General features: G+C 42.4%; 1 protein-coding gene across 20 annotated transcripts in view; it reads left to right on the forward strand.

Moving 5' to 3' along the window:
- KALRN (kalirin RhoGEF kinase) overlaps positions 1-23998 on the forward strand; it is a 689867-nt gene that overhangs the window by 313757 nt on the left and 352112 nt on the right. For all 20 annotated transcript variants that reach the window (XM_061408919.1, XM_061409480.1, XM_061409007.1 and 17 more), the window contains exon 10: positions 8995-9117. In XM_061408919.1, the coding sequence (XP_061264903.1) occupies positions 8995-9117 (123 nt within the window). The remainder of the gene's footprint in view (positions 1-8994; positions 9118-23998) is intronic.

Genomic DNA, 23998 nt, shown 5'->3' on the forward strand with positions numbered 1-23998 from the left:
CTGATGCGCACAGATGACTCATTGGAAAAGTCTCTGATGCTGGGAAAGACTGAGAGCAGAAGGAGAAGGGGGTGACAGAGGGTGAGATGGCTGGATGGCATCACCAACTCAACATGAATTTGAGCAAATTCTGGGAAATAGCAAAGAAAGGGAAGCCTGGCATGCTGCAGTCCACGGCATTGCGAAGTGTCAGACAGGACATAGTGACTGAACAACCAGACAGTCACCATCCAAGGACATTTCTGATAAACATGTACTCAGCGTGTCCTTGACCTCAACGTGCTATGTCTGGAGCTTTGAATACCAGGCTAAAGGATAAAAGATTCACACTTTGTAACTAGTGGAGAGCTAGAAAAGATTCTGACCAGAGAAAACAGGTTATCAGAGTGAAGGGCTGAGGTAATTTTGTGCCAGCAGAGGACTGAGTTGGAGTGGGAAGATTGTGGGATCACAGTCATTGACTGAAGTGATGGGAACGAGGGTAGATATGAGAGTATTTATGAAAAAGCACCACTGAAAATTGCTGTCCATTTTGTTATAGAAAGCAAAGGAAGTGTCAGTTATGAATGGAACTGTATTTTTCCAAGTATGGTTCTTGGACCAGTTAAAGAACCCAACTCAGGTCCACTTGTCCAACATAGAGCAAAGCCAATGTACTGACATCAAGTCCTAGTGAAGGAAAGTACAGTATTTTTTGCAGGGTGACTAGCAAGGAAAACAGGAAGCTGGTGCTCAAAAGACCTGAACTCCTTAATAGTTTTCAGGGAAGGGTTTTTAAAGGCAACATTAGGGGTACACACACAGGGTATGTGATCAGTTCATGGACATTCTTCTGATTGGTTGGTGGTGAGGTAACAGGGTGATGTTTCGAGAATCCTAATTAGCAACCTTCTATTTCCATCCAGTCTGGGGTCTACTGCTTGTGGTCAGCATGTAATCACCACTCTCCCCTGGATAGGGGTGGGAGTGATCTTAGTTTCTGCAGAATGACTCAAAGATACGCACCAGATTGTTATCCGTATTCCTTCAGGAGGAACTAGGAGTCCTGTGGCTCTGTTGTTCTAATCATTAACTACATGAGCCTCCTCTCTGAAACCTGAGGAAGGCCAAACAAGAACAGGGGACATGGAGAGGCTTTTGCACCTGAAAGGACCTCGGAGATCCTACTCAGTTTCAGTTCCTCCCTTTCTTTGATGTTCCTCAATCCTGAGAGGAACAGGGGTGGGATAATAAAAGGAATACAGTTTTGGATAGAGAAGTTAAAAACTCAGTTTAGGGGGGGGACTTGCCAGGGTTTCAGATCTCTGGCATTAAGATCATCTGGGCAGAGTTGGGGCTTGTTAAAAACAGATTATCTGGTCCTGTTCCACACTATTTAGTTCAGAATCTGTGGATGACATGGTGCCTGTGTTTTAGAAAGAACCCCAGGTGATTCTGAAGCATTCTAAAGTTTGAGAGCCTCTGACTTGAGAGATTCAGTCCTTAGTGTGGTGTGGTGATACCATAAACAGGAATCAAGGCACTGTAGTGAGGAGATGCTCTCAGGAAGCTGTCAAGGACAAAGATGAGTTCCAGTCACCCCAGCCTGTAGGGCTGGCCAGAGTGGAGGGGCCCAGAGGAGGAAGACTGCTGGTCTCCTAGCTGGCTTCCACCTGGCATCACATGTGTCAGGAGACAGGACCATGGTTCTCAGGGGAAGATAATCTGTTCACCTGCTAATGAGTTTCAGCTGAGCCCTCTTGGAAACGTGACAGCTTTCCCTGCCATAGCAAGACATTTATTTTGATCATACTTGTTCCAAAGATGAGACAGAAAATGAATTGCTGATAACTGATAATTGCTGATAATTGGGCATTTCAAGTGTTGCCCACATGCTCTCCAGTCACAGCCAATGGGGAGCAGGGTGGTGCTGGCAAAGGATGAGCCATTCCCCTTTAGAACTAATGTGCAGTGTGCTGTGTAAGGAAGCAGAAATAATGATTTGATGGACTGTCCTGGGTACTCTCACACATCATGTGTACTGGAGCCTTTAACAGGACAAAATGTATTGTTGACACATGATGACGTGTCAGCCCTCCTCCCTGAGCTCAGAATAATGGCTTCTACAGAGTTGAGGGGTGGGGCTGGGAGGTAGGGGGGCGTGAAGAACTGAGTGGGACAGTTCTTCACTTTATGTAAAACATCTTGCCTATTTTATCAGGGATCAGATTATGACACAAAATTAATAACATATTTCAAATAAGATGATTGATCAGAGAGAGCCAGGGAGGGAATCAGTTGGAATTCTGATTTCACAACTGTTTGCTAAACATCTTCATTTCTTTTCATGGTTTTGCCCTTCTTCACACAGAAAGTTCTCACATCAGATTGGTTGAGTTAATTCACTCATTTATTCAGCTGATGTTCTTTGAGGACTTAGCAGTAAACCAAACAAAGCCCCTGCCCGTGTGGGGCTTATATTTAGGAAGTAGAGAAAAACACTACTGCAAACAAACAAATATGTCATAGGTGCTAAGTGATAGCCAGTGAGCTAAATGAATAAGCCATGGAATGTGTTTAAGAAAAGGTTCCAAGTATGTGAAATGGAACCTACACAGTCCTTGGGGCCAGAATGAGCTAGGTGCATTCATGAAAACAGGAGAACGGTCAGAGTACCACAGTGAGTCAAGGGAGAAGGGACAAGAACCTAGGTTCCTCTAAGTTATGATGCCCTTAATTTATGATGGTGCACATTTTGGTGATGCTTTAGCCACCTAAACCATTCATGTAAACAGAGCTTAGACATCAACTTAAAACTGTTCAAAGGTAGTTGCCTTAAAATGCAGGGTCCTCCTGCATTTTAAGTTGGAGTCCTTCTCCAGTGTTAAAAGAAAGTGAAGTCACTCAGTTGTGTCCGACTCTTTGTGACCGCATGGACTGTAGCCTGCCAGGCTCCTCCATCCATGCAATTTTCCAGGCAACGATACTGGAGAGAGTCACTCTCTCCTTCTCCAAAATTAAGATTCTATCATATTAGAAGAATCAAAAAAATCAGAGTCCCAGGACAGAAAGCAGCTACGCCTTTGATTTTCTCCCATTCACTTGGTTGCATTCATGCCCACAGTTCAGAAAATATCAATACTTCTCTTCAAAAGGACTTTTCTGTTCTCCTTAGCAGCTAGAAATAACTGTCTCCTCCCCTGAAAAACAGAGTCTTGATTGTATACTGGTTGGAATAAACACAATTAGATGAGGAAGAAAGGGGGTGATTAGGGAATTATACATAATGGCTGTTAGATTGACTCCTGAATCCAGTTCAGGATGTGAGTGTCCTCCCTTGGAAAAGGCTGTTCTGGGAAAGGACTAATTCTGGTGAAAAAGTTGGGGAAAGTTGGGGCGTGAGAAAGGAGGAAGAACTTTACAAGTGGTTTGCAAGATTACCTGCCTGCTGTTGTGGTGAGGAGTCCTGGGCTGACCAGGACTACTGTCCCCAGTGACAGGGCAAAGAACAGGCCTCCGGCTGAATGGGTTGGCACAGCTTTCCCTGAGACAGTCGGCAGCCATGCTTGCACTTGACTATTCATGTCTATAAATATTCATTGAGTATCTCCTGCGTGTGCAAGGCTGGTGGGGACACTGGGGGCAGGCAAGTGATGAAAGGGTAGCATACAGTGGTGGAAACCTCGTACTTCTTCAGGAACCACCTGCAAAGTGAGGCAGTGCAGAGGGAGGATACACACAAAGGGAGAACTTTGAGTGCAGACTGTGAGAGGTACTGAAATGGAGGGTCCTAGCTAAGGAGTATGGAGCTAGAGACATTCAGAGTCATATGTTGAGAGGACGAGTTTGAGTTGACTTCAGCATGTCTTAAGCAAACCCCTCTGCCAAGTACCATGCTATGTACAGGAATCACAGAGAGGTCAGAGTCTAGTGGAAGAGACCAGCCTGTGGGCAATAATTGTAGTTTGAACAGAGCAGAGAAGAGTGATACCACCCCCAGCCTGAGTGGGCTGTTAAAGAGAAAAGACTTTCCAAAACTAGAGATTTTGAGATGGTGCTTAAAGGATAAATACGAAGGAGCCTGGGAAGTAGATGTAGGGAGAAAAAAAGAGACATTTCATGTGAAGTGAAAAATAGCAAGAACAAAACTCAGAAGGTAACAAGCAGTTTTGGGGATATTGAGAGGTGGGACAGGAATTCGCTGGAGGTGGAGTTTGGGGTGGGTAGGGCTGGTCACAGAGGACTTCACATGTCATGTTAACACTTCCCTCATAGCTCAGTTGGTAAATCATCTGCCTGCAATGCAGGAGACCGGGGTTCGATTCCTCGGTCAGGAAGATCCCCTGGAGAAGGAAATGGCAACCCACTCCAGTATTTTTGCCTGGAGAATCCAATGGACAGAGGAGCCTGGTGGGCTCCAGTCCATGGGATAGCAAGAGTTGGACACAACTTAGCGACTAAACCACCACTACCAAAAATTATACCCCAGTGAAATGCCTTCAGGAATGCAAGGGTTAATTTGATGTAAGCCTAAATTTATAATTCTTCAGATGGATTTCATATCCCTAATTTTTTTATCATTAGGATCCAGCTGTATTAATAATTTATAATTTATTTTTAAACCTTCGTGTATAAAATTACTCCTTTGAAATTAAAGGCACATCTTGCCAGAATCAGATTGAGAACTATCATTGGGTGCTACTTCCCACTCAAGTTCAGACGCACACCTGTCATTTATCAAAACCAGAATGTGAGTATGCAAATTGAAAGAAAACATGAAAAAATCTGTCATCTGCTATCCCTTGTGACTCACTTGCTTCTGCACCAGTGACAAGTTCCTCTTCCACCCAGTTTTTCAAGGCTTTCTCCTGGAGGGATTAACCTTCCACCTGCTTCTTCATCACCCCATGCCCACTCACCAAATCCTAGCCATTCTGTCCCCTAAATATTACTCAAACCTGCCTCCTCACGGACACTGCCATTGGCCTCATCTGAGCTCTTATTGCCTCTTGTCAGGATTTCTATAGGAACTTCCTGTTTTCCTGCCTTCATCCAATTGATTCTCCACAAAGCAGTCAGAGCAATAATTTTTAAATCAAATCTGATGGTGTCGTTCTCCTCCTTTAGCCTTTTGGGGCTCTTAGGCCAAACACTGGAATGGAGCTCAGCCCACCAAGGCTTAGCTCTATCTGGTGCCTGCCTTCTCTGGGCTCATTTCCTACTAAAGCCTGCTTAAGCCATGCTGATCTTTTCAGTTGCTAACTTGGTTAAGTCCTACTGTCTCTCAGGTCTCAGCTAAACCTCATTTCTTCAGAGTGAGCTTCCCTGGCTTTTGGCACTTTTCACCCTTGCAATTAATGATGAATTGTGTGGTTTCGTATCTAGTGCTCATTACCCACCTAGACTGAGTTCCTAGAGTCAGGGCCAGCCCTGCTTTGTTTAATCCTGCACCTCGGGCTGTCCTCTGGCCTGACAGTAGGCCACCATAAGACGAACAATATATATTTATTAGAGTATGTGAATAGCCATATCCCACACATGCTTCTCTGCATCCAGAAGACCCTTCCTTCAGACAAAAAATAAAAGGAAAACCTCCTATTGTTGGAAACACTTAAATACCAATTCAAAACCATCAGAAGTATCATTACCTATCATCCTGTACTATCCTAACTATAACTGATAATTGACTATTTTAAATAAGATCTTGTAGATGAGAGAAATTAAATAAAGGGGCACAAATAAGGGGTACCTTGATTGGTGCTTACACTTTGATAGGGTCCGGGGTGAGGCTAGAAACTCAATTTATTCTTCAGCCAGTGATGTTCAGGTTCTGGGTCTCACTAGACTTCCGATGCTGCACATTAATTTATAGTGTGTCGCTAAGTGCCAGGCACTGCTGGTGTCTGCTCACAAGCACCTTTCTCTGCTATGCAGTCCGTGTTAGAACCCTGTATCCCCAGGGTTGGGGACCATGAAATCAAAGGTCAAGAGAGCTTATGAACTGTCTGAAACAAAATCGACAGAAATTATCATTTTGAACAATTCATTGATTACGTTTATCTGTCCTCAGGTACTTCTTCAGTCTCTATGTATTACTAAAGTAATTTTATTCCCTTCCTAAATCTTTTGCTTTTATATTTGTTAAGTTGATTTCCCTGCAGTCCCTGAATCGGCATTGAGGTTGCACTGTTTTCCCCACAGCTCCAGTTCTAATGAAAGAAGTTAGACTAAACGGAGACAATGTAACATCACAGAGCAAAGTTATGTGTAAACTAAGTAAAAGCCTCTTAAATATGAAATAGACTTTTAAGTGGTTAAATTTGAGCTAATTGAGTAAACTAGGTGTCACAAAGGGAAAATAAATTGACATTTTAAAGAAACCAAAATAACTGAAACAGTAAACAAATTGCTTTTAAAAGAAAATGTTTAAAAGTTGTGAAAACACCCCCAGGGAGTATAAAAGCTAACTATTTATGAACTAGTACATACCAAACATTTCTCTCTAACCAATTTGCTTTAGAATATTATTTAGAATATTTATTGAAAATGAAATAGATTGAAATTTTAGAGGTTGAAAATGAAAAGGAACAAAATAAAATTCATGAAAAAAGTGCCAGAGAAGTAGATCACACTTAACTACTCAAAACGAATTTTTAAAAAAAAAAATTATGATCTGAAAATACGTCATAAATTCCAAAGCACTCATGAAAAGCTACAAGACAGCTCTTTTGTATATAAAAATTATCTCCAAGCTTCAGTTCATTCTCAAAAGGGGATTAATGAAAGTTTAAATATGCATAAAAATTATAAAGTTACACCATCCATGGTACACAGTATATGGAAAAATTTATGACTAGAAATGTTTATCTTTGGCTTTGCATGCTAATACCCATCATCCCTTTTACTGTACAGAACTGTGGGATCAAATTGTGGTAAGTCAAGTAAAAATGCACTCTCCTGATTTTTTTTTGCTGAAATATCACCATAAGTAACTCAAAAGAAAAGTAGGCTCTTCTTTATTCTGAGAAAGGGATATTTAAAGTTCCTTTCAGTGCTGCCTTTCAGTGTTTGCAAAAGGTAAAAATTCAGTTCACTTACTATTGCAATTTCTTTCTGCAGATATGCCTCCAGAATATTAAAAAGTATTGTCAGATTTTTGTTAGTGTCTAAAATCTTTTTGATTGAAGTATAGTTGATTTACAATATTGTGTTAGAGTCAGGTGTACAGCAAAGTGATTCCGTTTTATACATATATTTTTTCAGATTAATTTCCATTATTGATTATTATAAGATATTGAATATAGTTCCCTGTGTTATATATAAATTCTTTTTGCTAAAGTGTTTAAGCTCTTTACACTAAGTGTTTAGATAAAGTTATTTTTTAAAGGCTTTTTTCCCCTTTCATTTTCATGGATAATTACCTGACTTGGCTTTATACCATGTACTTTTGTTAAACCTCATTTTTATATTTATATGTGCTTTTCTCTAATACCATCTTGGTATGACTTTATGATATTGAAAGTTTCCATACTTCATACAATTGCAGACATTAATTTATCTCAAATGTCAGAGGATGTGAAGCCAAAGGGTAGATTCTGTAGAACCATAACTCCAATGCCTGCAATCCAGGCAATGATTTGGTCTCTCTGCTTACCACAGGACAATCTGTAAAAGAAAGTATCTGTAAAATTAAAGTATCCTTTTAAACAGGCCTAGTCCATCTAAATAATTTTCCCAAAAGTCCTTCTAAAATCTGAGAAAGCTAGCACCTCATTAATCAAATGTTTAGTTGAAGTTTACTGTAGTAGGAGTAGAGTCAAATTAGTTGAATCTTGGCAGGATCTGCAATAGGTATGTCTGTCCTGTAATTCTGATTTAATTGTGGCCATTTGATTTATTGAATGCCAACTTCTCAGAGCCCAGATAAACTGCTTCCCTTCTCCCTGGGATGCTGCAATTCATGGGGTCGCAGAGGCGGACATGACTGAGTGACTGAACTGAACTGAACTGATGTGGACAAATGCAAAAGGGACTCCAGGCTTTGATCCTGCCTATATTTCAAGGGTTTTACTGCCCCTCAGGACAACATATTTCCTCACCTTCTCAGCATTCCCTCACCCATCCCTCTTTTTCAGCTGCCCTCAACTCCAGGGAAAATGTCTTGAGGCCAATCACTATACCTTAAGTCGGGAGAACATGGAGTTTCTACTGCTTCCCAAGAGCATCAGCAATACTAAAGACCTTACTTTATTTGGTTGATTGGTTGATGCTGATTGGAGGAGAAAGATGAAAAGAAACCAGAGACCACAATTGTCCTGGTGATGGGCTATCTTTAGTACAGTTCCAATTGGGGATTGACTACTCTGGACTTTACTTCCAGTATTAGGGATGGAGTCCTAGGAGAGCAATGAGGCAGGGTCCCCATGACTTAGTGACACTTCCATGAGCATTTTTATGGTGGAGTGAGAGCGAAGGAACTGCCCTGACCTGATACCGCCTGTATGTGTGCTCAGTGGTTCAGTCATGTCCAACTCTTTGTGACCCCCATGGACTGTAGTCTGGCAGGCACCTCTATCCATGGAATTTTTCAGGCAAGAATACTGGAGTGGGTTACCATTTCCTACTCCAGGGGATCTTTCCGACCCAGGGATTACTGCCTAATTTCCTGCAAGTGTGTCTGACTTTATGGTTGGAGTCAAAGTTGTGAGAGGGTTAAACTGTGTCTGGTGGTCTATGTAGCTTGTTTAAAATAATGGGCTTATTAAGGCTGAAAAAACTGAACAAGTAATGAGAGGATATTCTGGAGATCAAAGAGGAGGAGCTGAACTTAGTTAAGGGTGGGATTGTTATATTGCCAATGACAGTAATGAAATCCCTATCATGGATTGAACATTTCCACCTGGACTGCCACTTTCTAATTGGGATGGGACTCTGATAGCCTAGCGGTCACACATGTTGTCACATTTCTTTCCTTTTGCCAAGAAGTCATTGTTTCTGTCTTCTTTCTCTGACTAGGTGTTAGATTGGATTGAAAACCACGGCGAGGCCTTTCTCAGCAAGCACACAGGGGTCGGGAAGTCTCTGCACCGAGCTCGGGCCCTGCAGAAGAGGCACGATGACTTTGAAGAGGTGGCTCAGGTGAGATGTTGTGAATGGTTGTATGTGTTTGGATCCTGGAGAGGGAGACCAGGGCTGTGGCTTTGGTGTTTGGTGGGACATTCTGGGCTGCCTTCCTGCCTGATGCAAGGAGATCCTTGTTTTGGATCACTAGATGAATGGTAAATAAATATTTGTCAACTGCAGACAGTTGCAGTAGAAAGAGTAAGGCAGGGAAGAGGTAGCTGGGAAGGGTATCAGTACAGGATGATAACCCTAACCCCATGCTGTCTTTCCTTACTGAGGTAGAGGAATTGGGTGTAAAATCCGTTGCCAGTTTGCTCATGTAAATTACAGGTCAGAGAGAAAAATAGAGTGGGGAGGCTTCCTCTGTCACAGGTATTACTTTTCCCTGTCCAGCCAACAAGTAATCTCTTGATATAATCCACCTCTCCCTGCTCCTGCTTCCTGATTAGACTGTGTCTTTATGAGAGAAGAGAGTGTTGTACCTTCCAAAAGGCTCCTGCTTTTAGGAGGAGTGTTTCCTCCGGAAAGGGGGCGCAGTGGGTGTGGGCCACAGAGGAAACACGGACATGCAGGTGCAGTCACCACATCACTGCCCTGCAAACAGGCCTCTGGAGATGGCCTCATATTCTGGAAATGAATCCTTGTTCATGTCTTGTTCCCTGTCCCCATCCTGGGGAAGGGAGTGGGCAGTGGAGCTGCCTAGCATCCTAGAATTGGTAGTCCCCATAGGAAAACCACCCGTGACCATGATGAAGGCAGGTGGACGGACAGTCAGTAGCCAGCTGCCTCAGCTCTGCTTTGTCCTGTGCAGTGTGACCATCATGCTCAAGTGATGAGAAAGGAGGTGATCCAGGCAGGAGAGGGCTCTCTCTTTCTTGCTTCTGTTTTCAACTAGGTGAGGGCCACTGGGAGGAGAGAAGTGGATTTGACCCAGAATTAGATAATTCCTGAGTTAGAGATCAGTGTCAATCAGCGAAAGCATTAGAAACCTGTGCTGGTTGTTATGGGCTGCTGGTTATGAGACAGTCACGAAGGGCATCACACATGGTATGAAGTCAGAGGCTGGGAGCCACGGGTCAGCAGCACTACAGAGGGTCATGACTGAGTGCAGAAACCTCTTTCAGCTTCATGATTTTATGATTCTTTTGACCCAAGGCTGATATGACAAGGGAATTCTGAGCTCCCATTTTCTGCATTCAAGTTTAAAAACTGTCTTGAATGAAAGCAGGAAAAGAGCTGTCTCATCTGTCACAGTCCCTGGAAATATGCCCTTCTGCAGGGAAGAGCAGAGAAGTGGCTACCGGTGGGGACAGGTCTGCTGCTGCTAAGTCGCTTCAGTCATGTCCGACTCTGTGCGACCCCATTGACGGCAGCCCACCAGGCTCCCCCGTCGCTGGGATTCTCCAGGCAAGAACACTGGAGTGGGCTGCCATTGCCTTCTCCAGGGACAGGTCTAGAGCAGCACAAAGTCCCTGAACCAACACTTCTCCGCTCATGGGATAGTGGATGCACCTTTGAGTCTCACTGCTTGTTACTGTTTGAGGTAAAGATATTTAAGGCAGTCATTAAAATAAATAGAAAGAAATTATATCTGTGAAGAATGAATGTTGCAATTCATTATCTGTCATTAAACTTTAACTTAAATCTTGTGTTGATTACCTTTGAATACATTTTAATTCATTTGAAGGAACTTAATTAAGTATTTATGAGTCCTCCTTCATCCTGCAGATGGCACTCTTTCAACAGCCTATGTAGAAGCCGAGCTGCGTGAGTAAGGGAGCCTCAGTCATGACAGCCTGACAGACAGATGGTGAGGGGTCAAGGCCAGGGGGCTCACCAACAGGTGTCTCTGCAGGCCTTTCTAGTCTAAGCTGCTGAGATTGTCCATGCTCAAATATAGAAGAGCTGGGGACCAGGAGACCCCTTCTGGTCCAGACAGATACTTGACTCAAGTTGCCCATAAACTTAACAAATGACTCAGGTGATAGAGTAAATCAGATTTTTTAAAAACACTTATTACATACATACACACACACGTTATATATATGTGTGTATATATGTGTATTGTGTGTGTGTGTGTGTGTGTGTGTATATATATAAATGTGTGTGTGTGTTGCATGTTAAATGCCACTGGCGGTATAAACAAGCATAGGAATGGAATTGAGCATAGCTGTCCGGGGACAGATGCGTCCCTACCTGCTCAGGAGGTAGAATGGGCAATGGTGCTGCCATTTTGTCCTGAGATATTTTCTATAACTCAGGGGAGTATACAAATGCTTGTGGTTTAGAGAGCAGCTGTGCCCACTCTGTTAATGGTCTGCTGTATGACCTCATTATCTGAAATGCCAGACTCTCTGTAAGCTGGTTTAGTCAAAAATTAGCAAGCATTCACATTCAAATATATATTTTTTAAAATCTCAAAGCCACAAGTCATATTTAAGTAGCTAAGCACTAGTGTAACATTTTTGAAAGAACAGACCATTCAAAGAAAGAGTTAAAGAAATATTAAAAACACAGTCACAATTAGGTACTTCATTCAGTAATTTCTGATTAGTTATTTCTCTAGCTGATCCTTGCTTTTCTTCAACCTTGAATACATTTTTTAAAAAACCTCATTCTGAGTCTTAGGGTCAAAAAAAGGCAAAAAATGGAAGAGAAACATTTTGGTGGACCTACTAATGACCTTGCCCCTAAACGATATTCAAAGTATAATCAGCTAACTTACCAGGGTAGTAGGGGTGAGGAGAATAGGATAATTCATAGAGATGGATAGCCTATGTCCACAGAATTGGACAATTACACTCAGTTTCCATGTCCCATCAAGTCTCTGTGTAGTGCCCTGTAGAAAATGAAACAAATGCATAGTTTCTGTCTTGCAGAACTCACAATCTAATGAAAAACATGCAGCCAGAGTATTCTAACCCTCTTAAGAAGTCCTGCAGTAAGAGAGGGGACGTAATCTTTACTCTTTTAGAATTTTCAAGGAGTACATCTAGTGAAACCGAGATAAAGCCTTAGTTCATTTGATGATCCAAAAAATATGGCTGCCTAGAGGTAGTGTAGTGACCTTTGGAGTAAGTTCCATCTTTCTTGTCACTCCTGAGATGGCAACCAATTATAGCAGCTGCAAATGCAAGCAGAAGGAAGAGCGGGGAGAGATTAAGTAGATACTTTTTCACACACCAGTTTATTAGAGATGATGAAAGCTTCTTAGGCAGGATGGAAAAAATGGTGAGAAAGCCAGGAAAATGCTGATAAATTAATGTCATGAAGTGGGCAAGTGGAAGAATGTGAAACAGCAGAGAAATGAAGGACAGTCTTACCCTTTGGAGCTTGCCTGGCACTCTTCCCACTGGGGCGGACTCAATACATTCCTCTTTCTCCTTCTCTCGCTAGGGAGAAGTTACTGGCATGAGCTGATGGGAGGGGTCTTGTGACCACTGTTAGGAAGAAGAAAGATATTTTATATAGTGGATAATTCCCAAACAAGGGTTTTTAAGGTCATGTTCTATAGACTTGATGTGGAAAATTGAGAGGCGGTCGGAGCCAATATCCAAGATATTATATAGAGCCTGCCAAGAACTTCTTATCAAGACTGTGAATTGCCCACCGCCCCCGCCACCACTTTTGCTGCTTCCTGTGTGGAACAGACAGCAAACTCAGAAGAACTGGGAGTCCGTTCTTAATGGCTAAGTTCTGGGTGGCACACCGAAAGATTCAGAAGCACAAATGGTGTTTCTATCTCTTGTTCTGTATGATGGAAGTGACTATGAGAAAGAAGGGAGGCTGAGAAACAAATGATTTCCTGTGTAAATGATGTTTTAAAAAGTCTTTTGGACGATATCCTGCAAAGCCAGGATGATGGACTTCTGGCAAGGGGCAGAGTGCATCTTGTAAAGATTGAGAAGGATGTGCTTTGGCAGGAAACGTTGATCTGTCTAGAAGGATTTAAGTGAATTTTGAGATGGAAGGAGAAATTACCCCAGTAAAGCCAAAACCAGATATGTGAGGCCCACAGGTAACACAGAAAGAAGCATTTGCTGAAGGAAATGCCCGTAGGTCAACTTAAGTTAGAAAAATACCAAAAATACAGATTGTAAACAATATTTGTAGTCTCTCTTATCCATATATCAACAAAAGGCATGTGTAATAAGTAAGGTACTTAGACTTTAACACAAGATAAATGTAAATATTCCTGAGACTTTAGGGTATTAAGCATAAGTAAAAAATGGCAATTGTATAAGGTTTTCTGTTTAGACTCTTTTCATAGGAGGGCTAAGGACATATTAGAAAGGTTCTTATCTATATGAGATCTACAAGCCTGAGGATAGTAAACAATATGAAGAAATAATAGAGATTAAAGGAGAGCAAACAGAAAGCCATGCTTGTGACTCAAGAGGACCATAGTCTCCTCTGTTAGACGGAGGATATAGGAATGTCTGATATGGTTTCAGTTCTGGCTCAGGGAAAACTGTAGTGGTTATGAGAACCCTCAAATTTCCTGGCATCTCCTGTAAATTGTGACACCGTAAATAAAACATTAATAAGTTGATGAGAGCAAAGTGTTCTATTAATACAATGTAGAGAGAGGATCATTTTAGAAAAGCTTGAAAGACTCTCAAGAACCTTGACCTTTAGATTAAAGAGTTTAGACATTTCTCTTAAAGGGGAATATTAAAGACATTTGAGTGATGATACAAATTAAAATATAATCTCTCAACCAGAGAAATAAGAATTTCTTTATGCACTATTTAGATCATATAAGAATATTGTGCCTAATTCTAGAAAATATATTTTCAAAAGGCTATTGACAAACTGTGCTGTGATTGTTGGAAGCCTGCCAAGATAGCGACATTGAAATAACTGGATATGTTCAATTATGTTCAATTATTTTGAGTAAATATTTTTTTATGGAAGGTTGGGGTGGGTGGAGGTTTGATAGTTGAAATCTTCCTGTAGAAGAGATAGGGTGAAAGGTATTGTGAAGCTAATTTTAGCTTAACTCATGTATCATTTCCAACCCACAATTACTTTTTTATATACTATCCAAAGCCAGAATGAAACGTCTTGTGATGCAGTGTGCTTCTTATCATGGGAGGTTTTACATTAGAGGCAACTCTTTTTTCCTTAAACATCCTCAAGTTTTTCCCATCTTAAAAAAAACAAACAAATGAATAAAAAGAAACCCTACTTCCCATTTCTCCTTCCCTTGAACGCCCAAGTTCTTAAGAGAACAGTTTATAGTTGCATGGGCACTTACTTCCTTACCTCCTAGATGCCCTTTGACCTCTGCCATTGGGCTTCTGTTCTCTGTACTCAATAGAGGTTAATCTTACCAAAGTCTCCACCTGAACGTTTCTTTTTGTTTGTTAAATCCAAAGGATACTCTTTAGATATTGGTCTTCCTGCAGCATTTGACCCTGTCAGCCACTTTTTAAATTCCCTCGTTGTCAGCCTTCCATGACATCTGGATCTCATGGTTTCCACATGACTTTCTTACTGGTCCTTCTTAGGCTCTTCTTTTCCCCAGGATTTGTTCCCCAGACCTTCTCTTCTCCCTTTACACTGCCTGCATGATTTTATACTCTTTCCCACTCTCAGTTGGCCCCCTGCTCTGATGGCTTCCAGATCCATGTCTTGTCTCTGGTCTCACCCTGTGCTTCCTGTTTGAAAACCCACTGGCTTTCTGGACATTTCCACTTCAGTTTTTCAGAGGATTCTCCAACCTAATGTCTCCAAAATTTATTTGATCATCTTCTACTCCTTCCAGGTATACTCTTACCCCTGTGTTCCCTGTGCCAGTGAATAGCACCAACCATCCAGCTGCTTGAGCTAGAAATGTGGGAGTCATTCTTGACTCTCACTCCTCCTGAATCCTTCACAAAATTCTACTGACTATATCTTTAATGTCCCTTTTCTTCCATCTTCTTTACCACTGCCCTAGATCAGAGTCTCATTATCTCTTGATTGGATTATTGCAGTATTCTCCTGTTTTCCCTGACTCTAGTCATGGTCTCCTTAAATCCATGCACAAATTGCTACAGAGTGGTTTTCCTAAAATGCACATCTCATTGTGTTACTCCATTTGTTATGGTACTCATGGGTATCTTCCCATTGGGATTAAGTTCAAACTTTTTTTTTTTTTTTTAAATAAAGGACAGCTTGGCTCTTATTTTTCTGTCTGTGCAGAATTTCTCTAGTTGTGGCAAGTAGGGGCTACTCTCTAGTTGCAGTGCATGGGCGTTTCATTGCAATGGCTTCTCTTGTTGCAGAGTACGGGCTCTAGAGCTCAGATTCAGTAGTTGTGGCACATAGGCTTAGTTTTGCCTCTCAGCATGTGGGGTCTTCCCGGACCAGGGATTGAAGCCATGTCCCTTGCATTGACAGGGAGATTCTTACCATCTAGACTCAAAGAAAGTCCCTCAAGCTCTTGATACTAGAACCTGACTGCTGACCTCTCTGGTTTTACCTTTTATCCCTTCTGTGCTCCCTCTACCCCACTCTATACTTTTGCTGTCTCAGGGTTTTAACTGAACAGGTCATGCTCCCAAGTCTCAATGCAGTCTCCTCTTTAATCCTTCCTGGCTCTTTAACTACCCTGACCAATTTCTGTTCATCTTTGAGTACTCATCAAGTCTTACCTCTTCCTTCTCCCTTTTGAGGAGATCCTAATAACAACAGTACTAAAGATAATAACATGGACAGAGGGGCCTGGTGGGTTACAGTTCATGGGGTCACAAAGAGTCAGACACAACTGAGTGACTAACAACAACAATAATAATAACAGTAACGCTGAGTACTTTCTATGTGCCAGACCCTGTTCACTTCATTCTCATAACATCCCATGAGTTAGGTATTGACATTCCCATTTACAGACAAGGAATCTAAGGCAAAGAAGTAAAACAATAGGTCGAGTTGGCAGAACTAGTAAGTGGTGGAACTGGGATTCAAATCCCAGTAGTCTGACTCCAAAGCCCTGGCTCTCAACCCTTTTGCTGCAGAGTCTCTTGATTCACAAAGCTCTGGATGTCTCTGGGATCAGACCTGGCAGGATGCTCAGTTCTACCCCAGAACCAGTTCCTAGTCCTTTTTGTGTATGGATCTGGGTGACCCCTCAGACAGCCACACGTTAGCCTGTGGCCACAGGACTGCTGAGTGACACTCTTTCCCGCCTTGTGTCTAAGAATTCCCTTGGATTTCAGGGTCACCTACATGACCCTCTATGACATCTTCTTATCTAAAGGTTTTGTGTGACCCCAGAGCTGTGGAATCCTATGACTGCCTCTCACTATTCTCTGCCTATCCTCTGCCTCATCTGAAACACATGTACCCACGGTTGGTGATAGCTTGCTATGCTTTCTGCTGGAGCTTGGCCTATCTAACAATTAACTTGGCCAGTATCTGGCCTGAGTCTTCATTTCCATTTCCTAGCAAAAAGTGGACTACACTTGACCCAGCCCAGGATATTATTTTGTCTCTTCCTTTTTACCTTATGCTGAAGTCAGGCATTCATTAACAAAACCTCCTTGTTTTCAGACCACATCCCCCTTGATAGCTCCATGAACCTATTTGAGACATCCCTCTCAGTTGTAATTTTTACAATATAGTAAAGAAAAGTGTAGCATTTGCAGTCAATCTGTTCTTTCCTTTTGTTGGCCTTGGACCCTGTGATAATCAATTTTCCTGAGACTCAGTGTCATGTCTAAAATGGAGATAGTGATACCTCCCCTGAAGACTGAGGGTCAGAAATAACACATGGAATGTGCCTAATAGAGCATTTGGTTCATAGGTGGTGCCTGGTGAATGGTGGCCTCTGCAGCAGCAGTGGTGACCATGGTAGTGGTGGTGATGGGATACTTCCAAGCCTCACTCCCCTCCAGGAAGGGTTGTCATGTGCCGTACTGTCACCTTTCAAGACTGAGCCTGGTGTGGTCTGTGTGTGCTGTGCCAAGTTGCTTCAATTGTGTCCGACTCAAGACTGCTGGGAGAAATATCAATAATCTCAGATATGCATATGATACCACCCTTATGGCAGAAAATGAAGAGGAACTAAAAAGCCTCTTGATGAAGGTGAAAGAGGAGAGTGAAAAAGTTGGCTTAAAGCTCAACATTCAGAAAACGAAGATCATGGCATTCAGTCCCATCACTTCATGGCAAATAGATGGGGAAACAGTGGAAACAGTGTCAGACTTTATTTTTGGTGCTCCAAAATCACTGCAGATGGTGATTGCAGCCATGAAATTAAAAGGCACTTACTCCTTGTAAGGAAAGTTATGTCCAACTTAGATAGCATATTCAAAAGCAGAGACATTACTTTGCCAACAAAGGTCTGTCTAGTCAAGGCTATGGTTTTTCCAACAGTCATGTATGGATGTGAGAGTTGGACTGTGAAGAAAGCTGAGCACCAAAGAATTGATGCTTTTGAACTGTGGTGTTGGAGAAGACTCTTGAGAATCCCTTGGACTGCAAGGAGATCCAACCAATCCATTCTAAAGAAGATCAGTCCTGGATGTTCTTTGGAAGGAATGATGCTGAAGGTGAAACTCCAGTACTTTGGCCACCTCATGCGAAGAGTTGACTCATTGGAAAAGACTCTGATGCTGGGAGGGATTGGGGGCAGGAGGAGAAGGGGATGGCAGAGGATGAGATGGCTGGAGGCATCACCAACTTGATGGACGTGAGTTTGAGTGAACTCCGGGAGTTGGTGATGGACAGGGAGGCCTGGCGTGCTGCGATTCGTGGGGTCGCAAAGAGTCGGACACGACTGAGTGACTGAACTGACTGAACTGACTGACTGTGACCCTATGGACTGTAGCCTGCCAGGCTCCTCTATCCATAGGCAAGAATACTAGAGTGTATTCCCATGCCTTCCTCCAGGGAATCTTTCTGACCCAGGGATCAAACCCTTGTCTCAGGCATCTCCTGCATTGGCAGGAAGGTTCTTTACCACTGGCGCCATCTGGGAAGCCCCAGGTGTTGCCTGGTCTGCCTAATTATGTTTGAAAAAGTAAGCTTGTCCTTTGAGATGGGTCAGGTGCTGACTGGAAAGATCAGCTACAGGAACTAAGCTTGGCCCTCAGATTAAGCATATGGAAGAGGGGTCCATCCAATATGACCAGTCAGAATCATGGAAAAGCAATAGAGTAATGGTACATTCAGCCTTGGGCTGATAGGGGGTACCAAGCATTGGGCATCTGGGAGTCAGTGTATTCAGAAATCTGAGGAGGAAGATTGGTGGTTTGCATTGAGAAGACTCTTAACAGATAGCAAGCTCTCTTAACAGCTAGCAGGCTTCAGTTACTGTGCTGCAAATCAGAGGCAGGTTTGCTAGGGCACCAGGTAAGGCAGGGATAGGGGTAAAAGCCATATTACCAAATGTGAACACCAGGGCAAGGCTGAGTTAGCTGCCAGTGAGACCTGATATGGAGGACTAGCCTGTTGGTAAGACATGTGACACCATTTGATTTCTGTCATGGGACTGAATCTGAGCCTACAAGGGGCCTCAGCAAAGGGGAAGGAAGGGGAGAGAGTCTGGGTACCAAGTGAGAGCGCTCTCCCTTCTAAAGGGTTCAGTGCTCTTCCTTAGAGGGACCCCAGTGTGTGGGCACTACTTCCACAAGGTGACCACATATTTACCTTGCACAGTGAGACTAACACACTGGTGGGAAGAATCAAGTTGCTGACCTCAGAGAGTGCTGATGTGGTTTAGAAAGGAAACCAGGAAAGCTCTTCCAGAGAAGAGCTTCCTCATCTGCCCGGTATTGATTCTGAAAGCAAGCCATGTATTACCATGTCTTCCAACAGTTGATTTCAAACCATACTGGCTTCCTTTCTCTTCTGCCTTTCTTTCATTTCTGTGACACTGGGCCCACAGGGTAGGCCTCTGGAAGCCAGCATTGTTGTAGCTGAAAGGGAGAAGGAGACCGTGATGGATTTGCATATAGGGGAATGTATGCAAATTATACAATGAAAATATTTCTCCTGGATAAAAACATTTTGAGAGTGTTTTAAACCTGTGCTATAAGCAGGTAAAAATAAGTAATAAAAATAACTGCCATTTACGGAATACATACCTTTATAAGAAATATCTCATTTCATCCTTGAAACAATTCTGTGCAGTAGATTTTAATGTTGTCCTCAATTTCCAGATGAAAAAATCAGGCCTAGAGATGATCATTCAAGTGTTGGAGACAAGCTTTGAACCCAGACAGTCTGATACCAGAGCCCATGCTTCTAGCTCATGTACATTCAGAGTAATGGGAAAAACTGAGCTTATTCAATTCTCATTTTGTATTTTTTCCAAATGAAGCTTCTATTTTATTTTTTAAAAATTTCTAATTACAAAACCACACATTTTCAATATAGAAGTTCAGTTCAGTTCAGTCGCTCAATCGTGTCTGACTCTTTGTGACCCCATGAACCACAGCACACCAGGCCTCCCTGTCCATCACCAACTCCAGGAGTCCAACCAAACCCATGTCCTTCAAGTTGATGATGCCATCCAACCATCTCATCCTCTGTTGTCCCCTTCTCCTCCTGCCCTCAATCTTTGCCAGCATCAGGGTCTTCTCCAATGAGTCAGCTCTTCTCATCAGGTGGCCAAAGTATTGGAGTTTCACCTTCAACATCAGTCCTTCCAATGAACACCCAGGACTCATCTCCTTCAGGATGGAAGGGTTGGATCTCGTTGCAGTCCAAGGGATTCTCAAGAGTCTTCTCCAACACCGCAGTCCAAAAGCATCAATTCTTCGGCACTCAGCTTTCTTTATAATCCAACTCTCACATCCATACATGACCACTGGAAAAACCTCAGCCTTGACGAGACGGACCTTTGTTGGCAAAGTAATGTCTCTGCTTTTCAATATGCTATCTAGCTTGGTCATAACTATCCTTCCAAGGAGTAAGCATCTTTTAATTTCATGGCTGCAATCACCATCTACAGTGATTTTGGAGCCCCCAAAAATAAAGTCTGACACTGTTTCCACTGTTTCCCCATCTATCTGTCATGAAGTGATGGGACCAGATGTCATGATCTTCGTTTTCTGAATGTTGAGCTTTAAGCCAACTTTTTCACTCTCCTCTTTCACTTTCATCAAGAGGCTCTTTAGTTTCTCTTCACTTTCTGCCATAAGGGTGATGTCATCTGCATATCTGAGGTGATTGATATATCTCCCGGCAATCTTGATTCCAGCTTGTGCTTCTTCCAGCCCAGCGTTTCTCATGATGTACTCTGCATAGAAGTTAAATAAGCAGGGTGACAATGTACAGCCTTGACATACACCTTTTCCTATTTGGAACCAGTCTGTTGTTCCATGTCCAGTTCTAACTGTTGCTTCCTGACCTGCATATAGGTTTCTCAAGAGGCAGGTCAGACGGTCTGGTATGCCCGTCTCTTGAAGAATTTTCCACAGTTTATTGTGATCCACACAGTCAAAGGCTTTCGCATAGTCAATAAAGCAGAAATAGATGTTTTTCTGGAACTCTCTTGCTTTTTCCATGATCCAGAGGATGTTGGCAATTTGATCTCTGGTTCCTCTGCCTTTTCTAAAACCAGCTTGAACATCTGGAAGTTCACAGTTCATGTATTGCTGAAGCCTGGCTTGGAGAATTTTAAGCATTACTTTACTAGCGTGTGAGATGAGTGCGATTGTGCAGTGGTTGGAGCATTCTTTGGCATTGCCTTTCTTTGGGATTGGAATGAAGACTGACCTTTTCCAGTCCTGTGGCCACTGCTGAGTTTTCCAAATTTGCTGGCATATTGAGTGCAGCACTTTCACAGCATCATCTTTCAGGATTTGGAATAGCTGAACTGCAATTCCATCAACTCTACTAGCTTTGTTCATAGTGATGCTTTCTAAGGCCCATTTGACTTCACATTCCTGGATGTCTGGCTCTAGGTCAGTGATCACACCATCATGATTATCTGGGTCATGAGGATCTTTTTTGTACGGTTCTTCTGTGTATTCTTGCCACTTCTTCTTAATATCTTCTGCTTCTGTTAGGTCCCTACCGCTTCTGTCCTTTATTGAGCCCATCTTTACATGAAATATTCCCTTGGTATCTCTAATTTTCTTGAATATTTCTGACAGAATGTGGTCCACTGGAGAAGGGAATGGCAAACCACTTCAGTATTCTTGCCTTGAGAACCCCATGAATAGTATAAAAGGCAAAAAGATAGGACACTGGAAGATGAACTCCCCAGGTCAGTAGGTGCCCAAGATGCTACTGGAGATCAGTGGAGAAATAACTTCAGAAAGAATGAAGGGATGGAGCCAAACCAAAAACAACACCTAGTTGTGAATGGGACTGGTGATAGAAGCAAAATTTGATGCTGTAAAGAGCAGTATTGCATAGGAACCTGGAATGTTAGGTCCATGAATCAAGGCAAATTGGAAGTGGTCAAACAGGAGATGGCAAGAGTGAACATTGACATTCTAGGAATCAGTGAACTAAGATGGACTGGAATGGGTGAATTTAACTCAGATGACCATTATATCTACCACTGTGGGCAGGAATCCCTTAGAAGAAATGGAGTAGCCATCATAGTCATCAAAAGAGTCTGAAATGCAGTACTTGGATGCAATCTCAAAAACGACAGAATGATCTCTGTTCATTTACAAGGCAAACAATTCAGTATCACGGTAATTCAAGTCTATGCCCCAACCAGTAACGCCAAAGAAGCTGAAGTTGAACGGTTCTATGAAGACCCACAAGACCTTTTATAACTAACACCCCAAAAAGATGTCCTTTTCATTATAGGGGACTGGAATGCAAAAGTAGGAAGTCAAGAAACACCTGGAAGAACAGGCAGATTTGGCCTTGGAGTACAGAATGAAGCAGGGTAAAGGCTAATAGAGTTCTGCCAAGAGAACACACTGGTCATAGCAAACACCCTCTTCCAACAATACAAGAGAAGACTCTATACGTGGACATCACCAGATGGTCAATACCGAAATCAGATTGATTATATTCTTTGCAGACAAAGATGGAGAAGCTCTATACAATCAGCAAAAACAAGACCAGGAGCTGACTGTGGCTCGGATCATGAACTCCTTATTGCCAAATTCAGACTGAAATTGAAAGTGGAGAAAACCACTAGACCATTCAGGTATGACCTAAATCCAATCCCTTATGACTATACAGTGGAAGTGAGAAATAGATTTAAGGGCCTAGATCTGATAGACAGAGTGCCTGATGAACTATGGATGGAGGTTCATGACATTGTACAGGAGACAGGAATCAAGAACACCCCCAAGAAAAAGAAAGGCAAAAAAGCAAAATGGCTGTCTGAGGAGGTCTTACAAATAGCTGTGAAAAGACAGGAAGCAAACAGCAAAGGGTAAAAGGAAAAATATACCCATATGAATATAGAAATACAGACAAGCCTAAAGGAACAAAAATATTTTACCCACTCAGTTGTCTGTCTTAGTTGCTAATACTTTGGTGTTAATTCTTTCAGATATTTATTCTTCCATTATTTATACATATATGTATGTTGGTTGTCAGCTTTTCTCACTTAATGATATATCCATGTTAATGGATAAATATCTACAGTGGTTCTGTTTTTGTTTTTTTGGTGATGAAGTCTTTTATATTGAGACTTTTTACTCTTTCCCAGATTCTAGTAACTATAATTATAGGCTATTAAAGTAGGTACAGTTATAAGTTGGTAAAGAGAAGCAAAATAAGCATTGAAAACAGAGGGCTAGGTTTAAGCCAAATGTTCAGAATCATTTCCCAAGAGAAAGCTTCAGAGAATGGCAACTTACTTACAAATGCCCTCCCAAGACTTTCCAGTTCCCCATTGTAGATGCATGTATATTAGAGGAATGTGAGGACATTCTGAGCCCCTAAAATTGGCTAAGATGATGGTGGAGACGGTGATGGTGGAGGTGGTGGTGGTGGGTGGGTGGGGAATCCTTCAAAACATTCATAGTTGTAGCCTCTCTCCTCCTCCCCCTTCTTCCCTCTCTGTTTTTTCTGTACCTCCCATTTTCTTTTTTTCCATTTTGTTTGTTCCATCTCCTCTTGGGAGATCCTTTCCTGAAATCAGGGTTCTAGCCAGGATCCAGGATGCAGCACTTGGTTCTGACCCAAGTGTGGTTTTAGGTGGTAGTACTTTCCAGGACCCCTAAGAGCTGTGTGACGTGAGTCCTCTGTAGCTGTGATGGGCAAATCAGGAGTTTCTGGGCTCTAGGGTAAAGGCTTTTGAGAACTTGTGACTGGAGTGCTTCTGGGACAAGGGTTCCAGGAACCAGCACCTAAGAGCTTCAGGTGAAAGGGTTTCAGGCTAAATATTATGAAAACTGAAAGCTAAACTTACATCACCAACAAGAACAGCCCACCAAATAGACATGTTTTTTTTCTCTTCTGCTGAGCAACTGGAGATATTTCATGAACCAATTATGTTTGGAATAATTTTTTAATAGGAGGAAAAAAAAGCCCACTGCCAAGTTCTGACAGGCATAAAGCATTACATCTGGTTATTCCACATGGATAGGCAAGCAGGTTTGGGACAGAGGGAGCTGAGTTCCTGTGGCCTCCTGTGGTACCAGGTGATATCCAAGCCTCATTGGGATAGGATCCCTTTATTTGTCTCAGGATATGCAAGGCAGCTGCCCAGCCGGCCCAAGGCACTACCTCTTGGGTTTCAGTAGAGACTAGTATGGGCTTCCCTGGTGGTTCAGACAGTAAAGAATCTGCCTGCAGTGCAGGATACCCGGGTTCAATCCCTGGGTTAGAAGGATCCCCTAGAGAAGGGAATGGCTAATGCAGGTATAACCTAAATCAAATCCCTTATGATTATACAGTGGAAGTCAGAAATAGATTTAAGGGACTAGATCTGATAGATAGAATGCCTGATGAACTATGGAATGAGGTTCATGACATTGTACAG

Source organism: Bos javanicus, chromosome 1 (genome assembly GCF_032452875.1).
Source record: "Bos javanicus breed banteng chromosome 1, ARS-OSU_banteng_1.0, whole genome shotgun sequence".
Classification (NCBI taxonomy): Eukaryota; Metazoa; Chordata; class Mammalia; order Artiodactyla; family Bovidae; genus Bos; species Bos javanicus.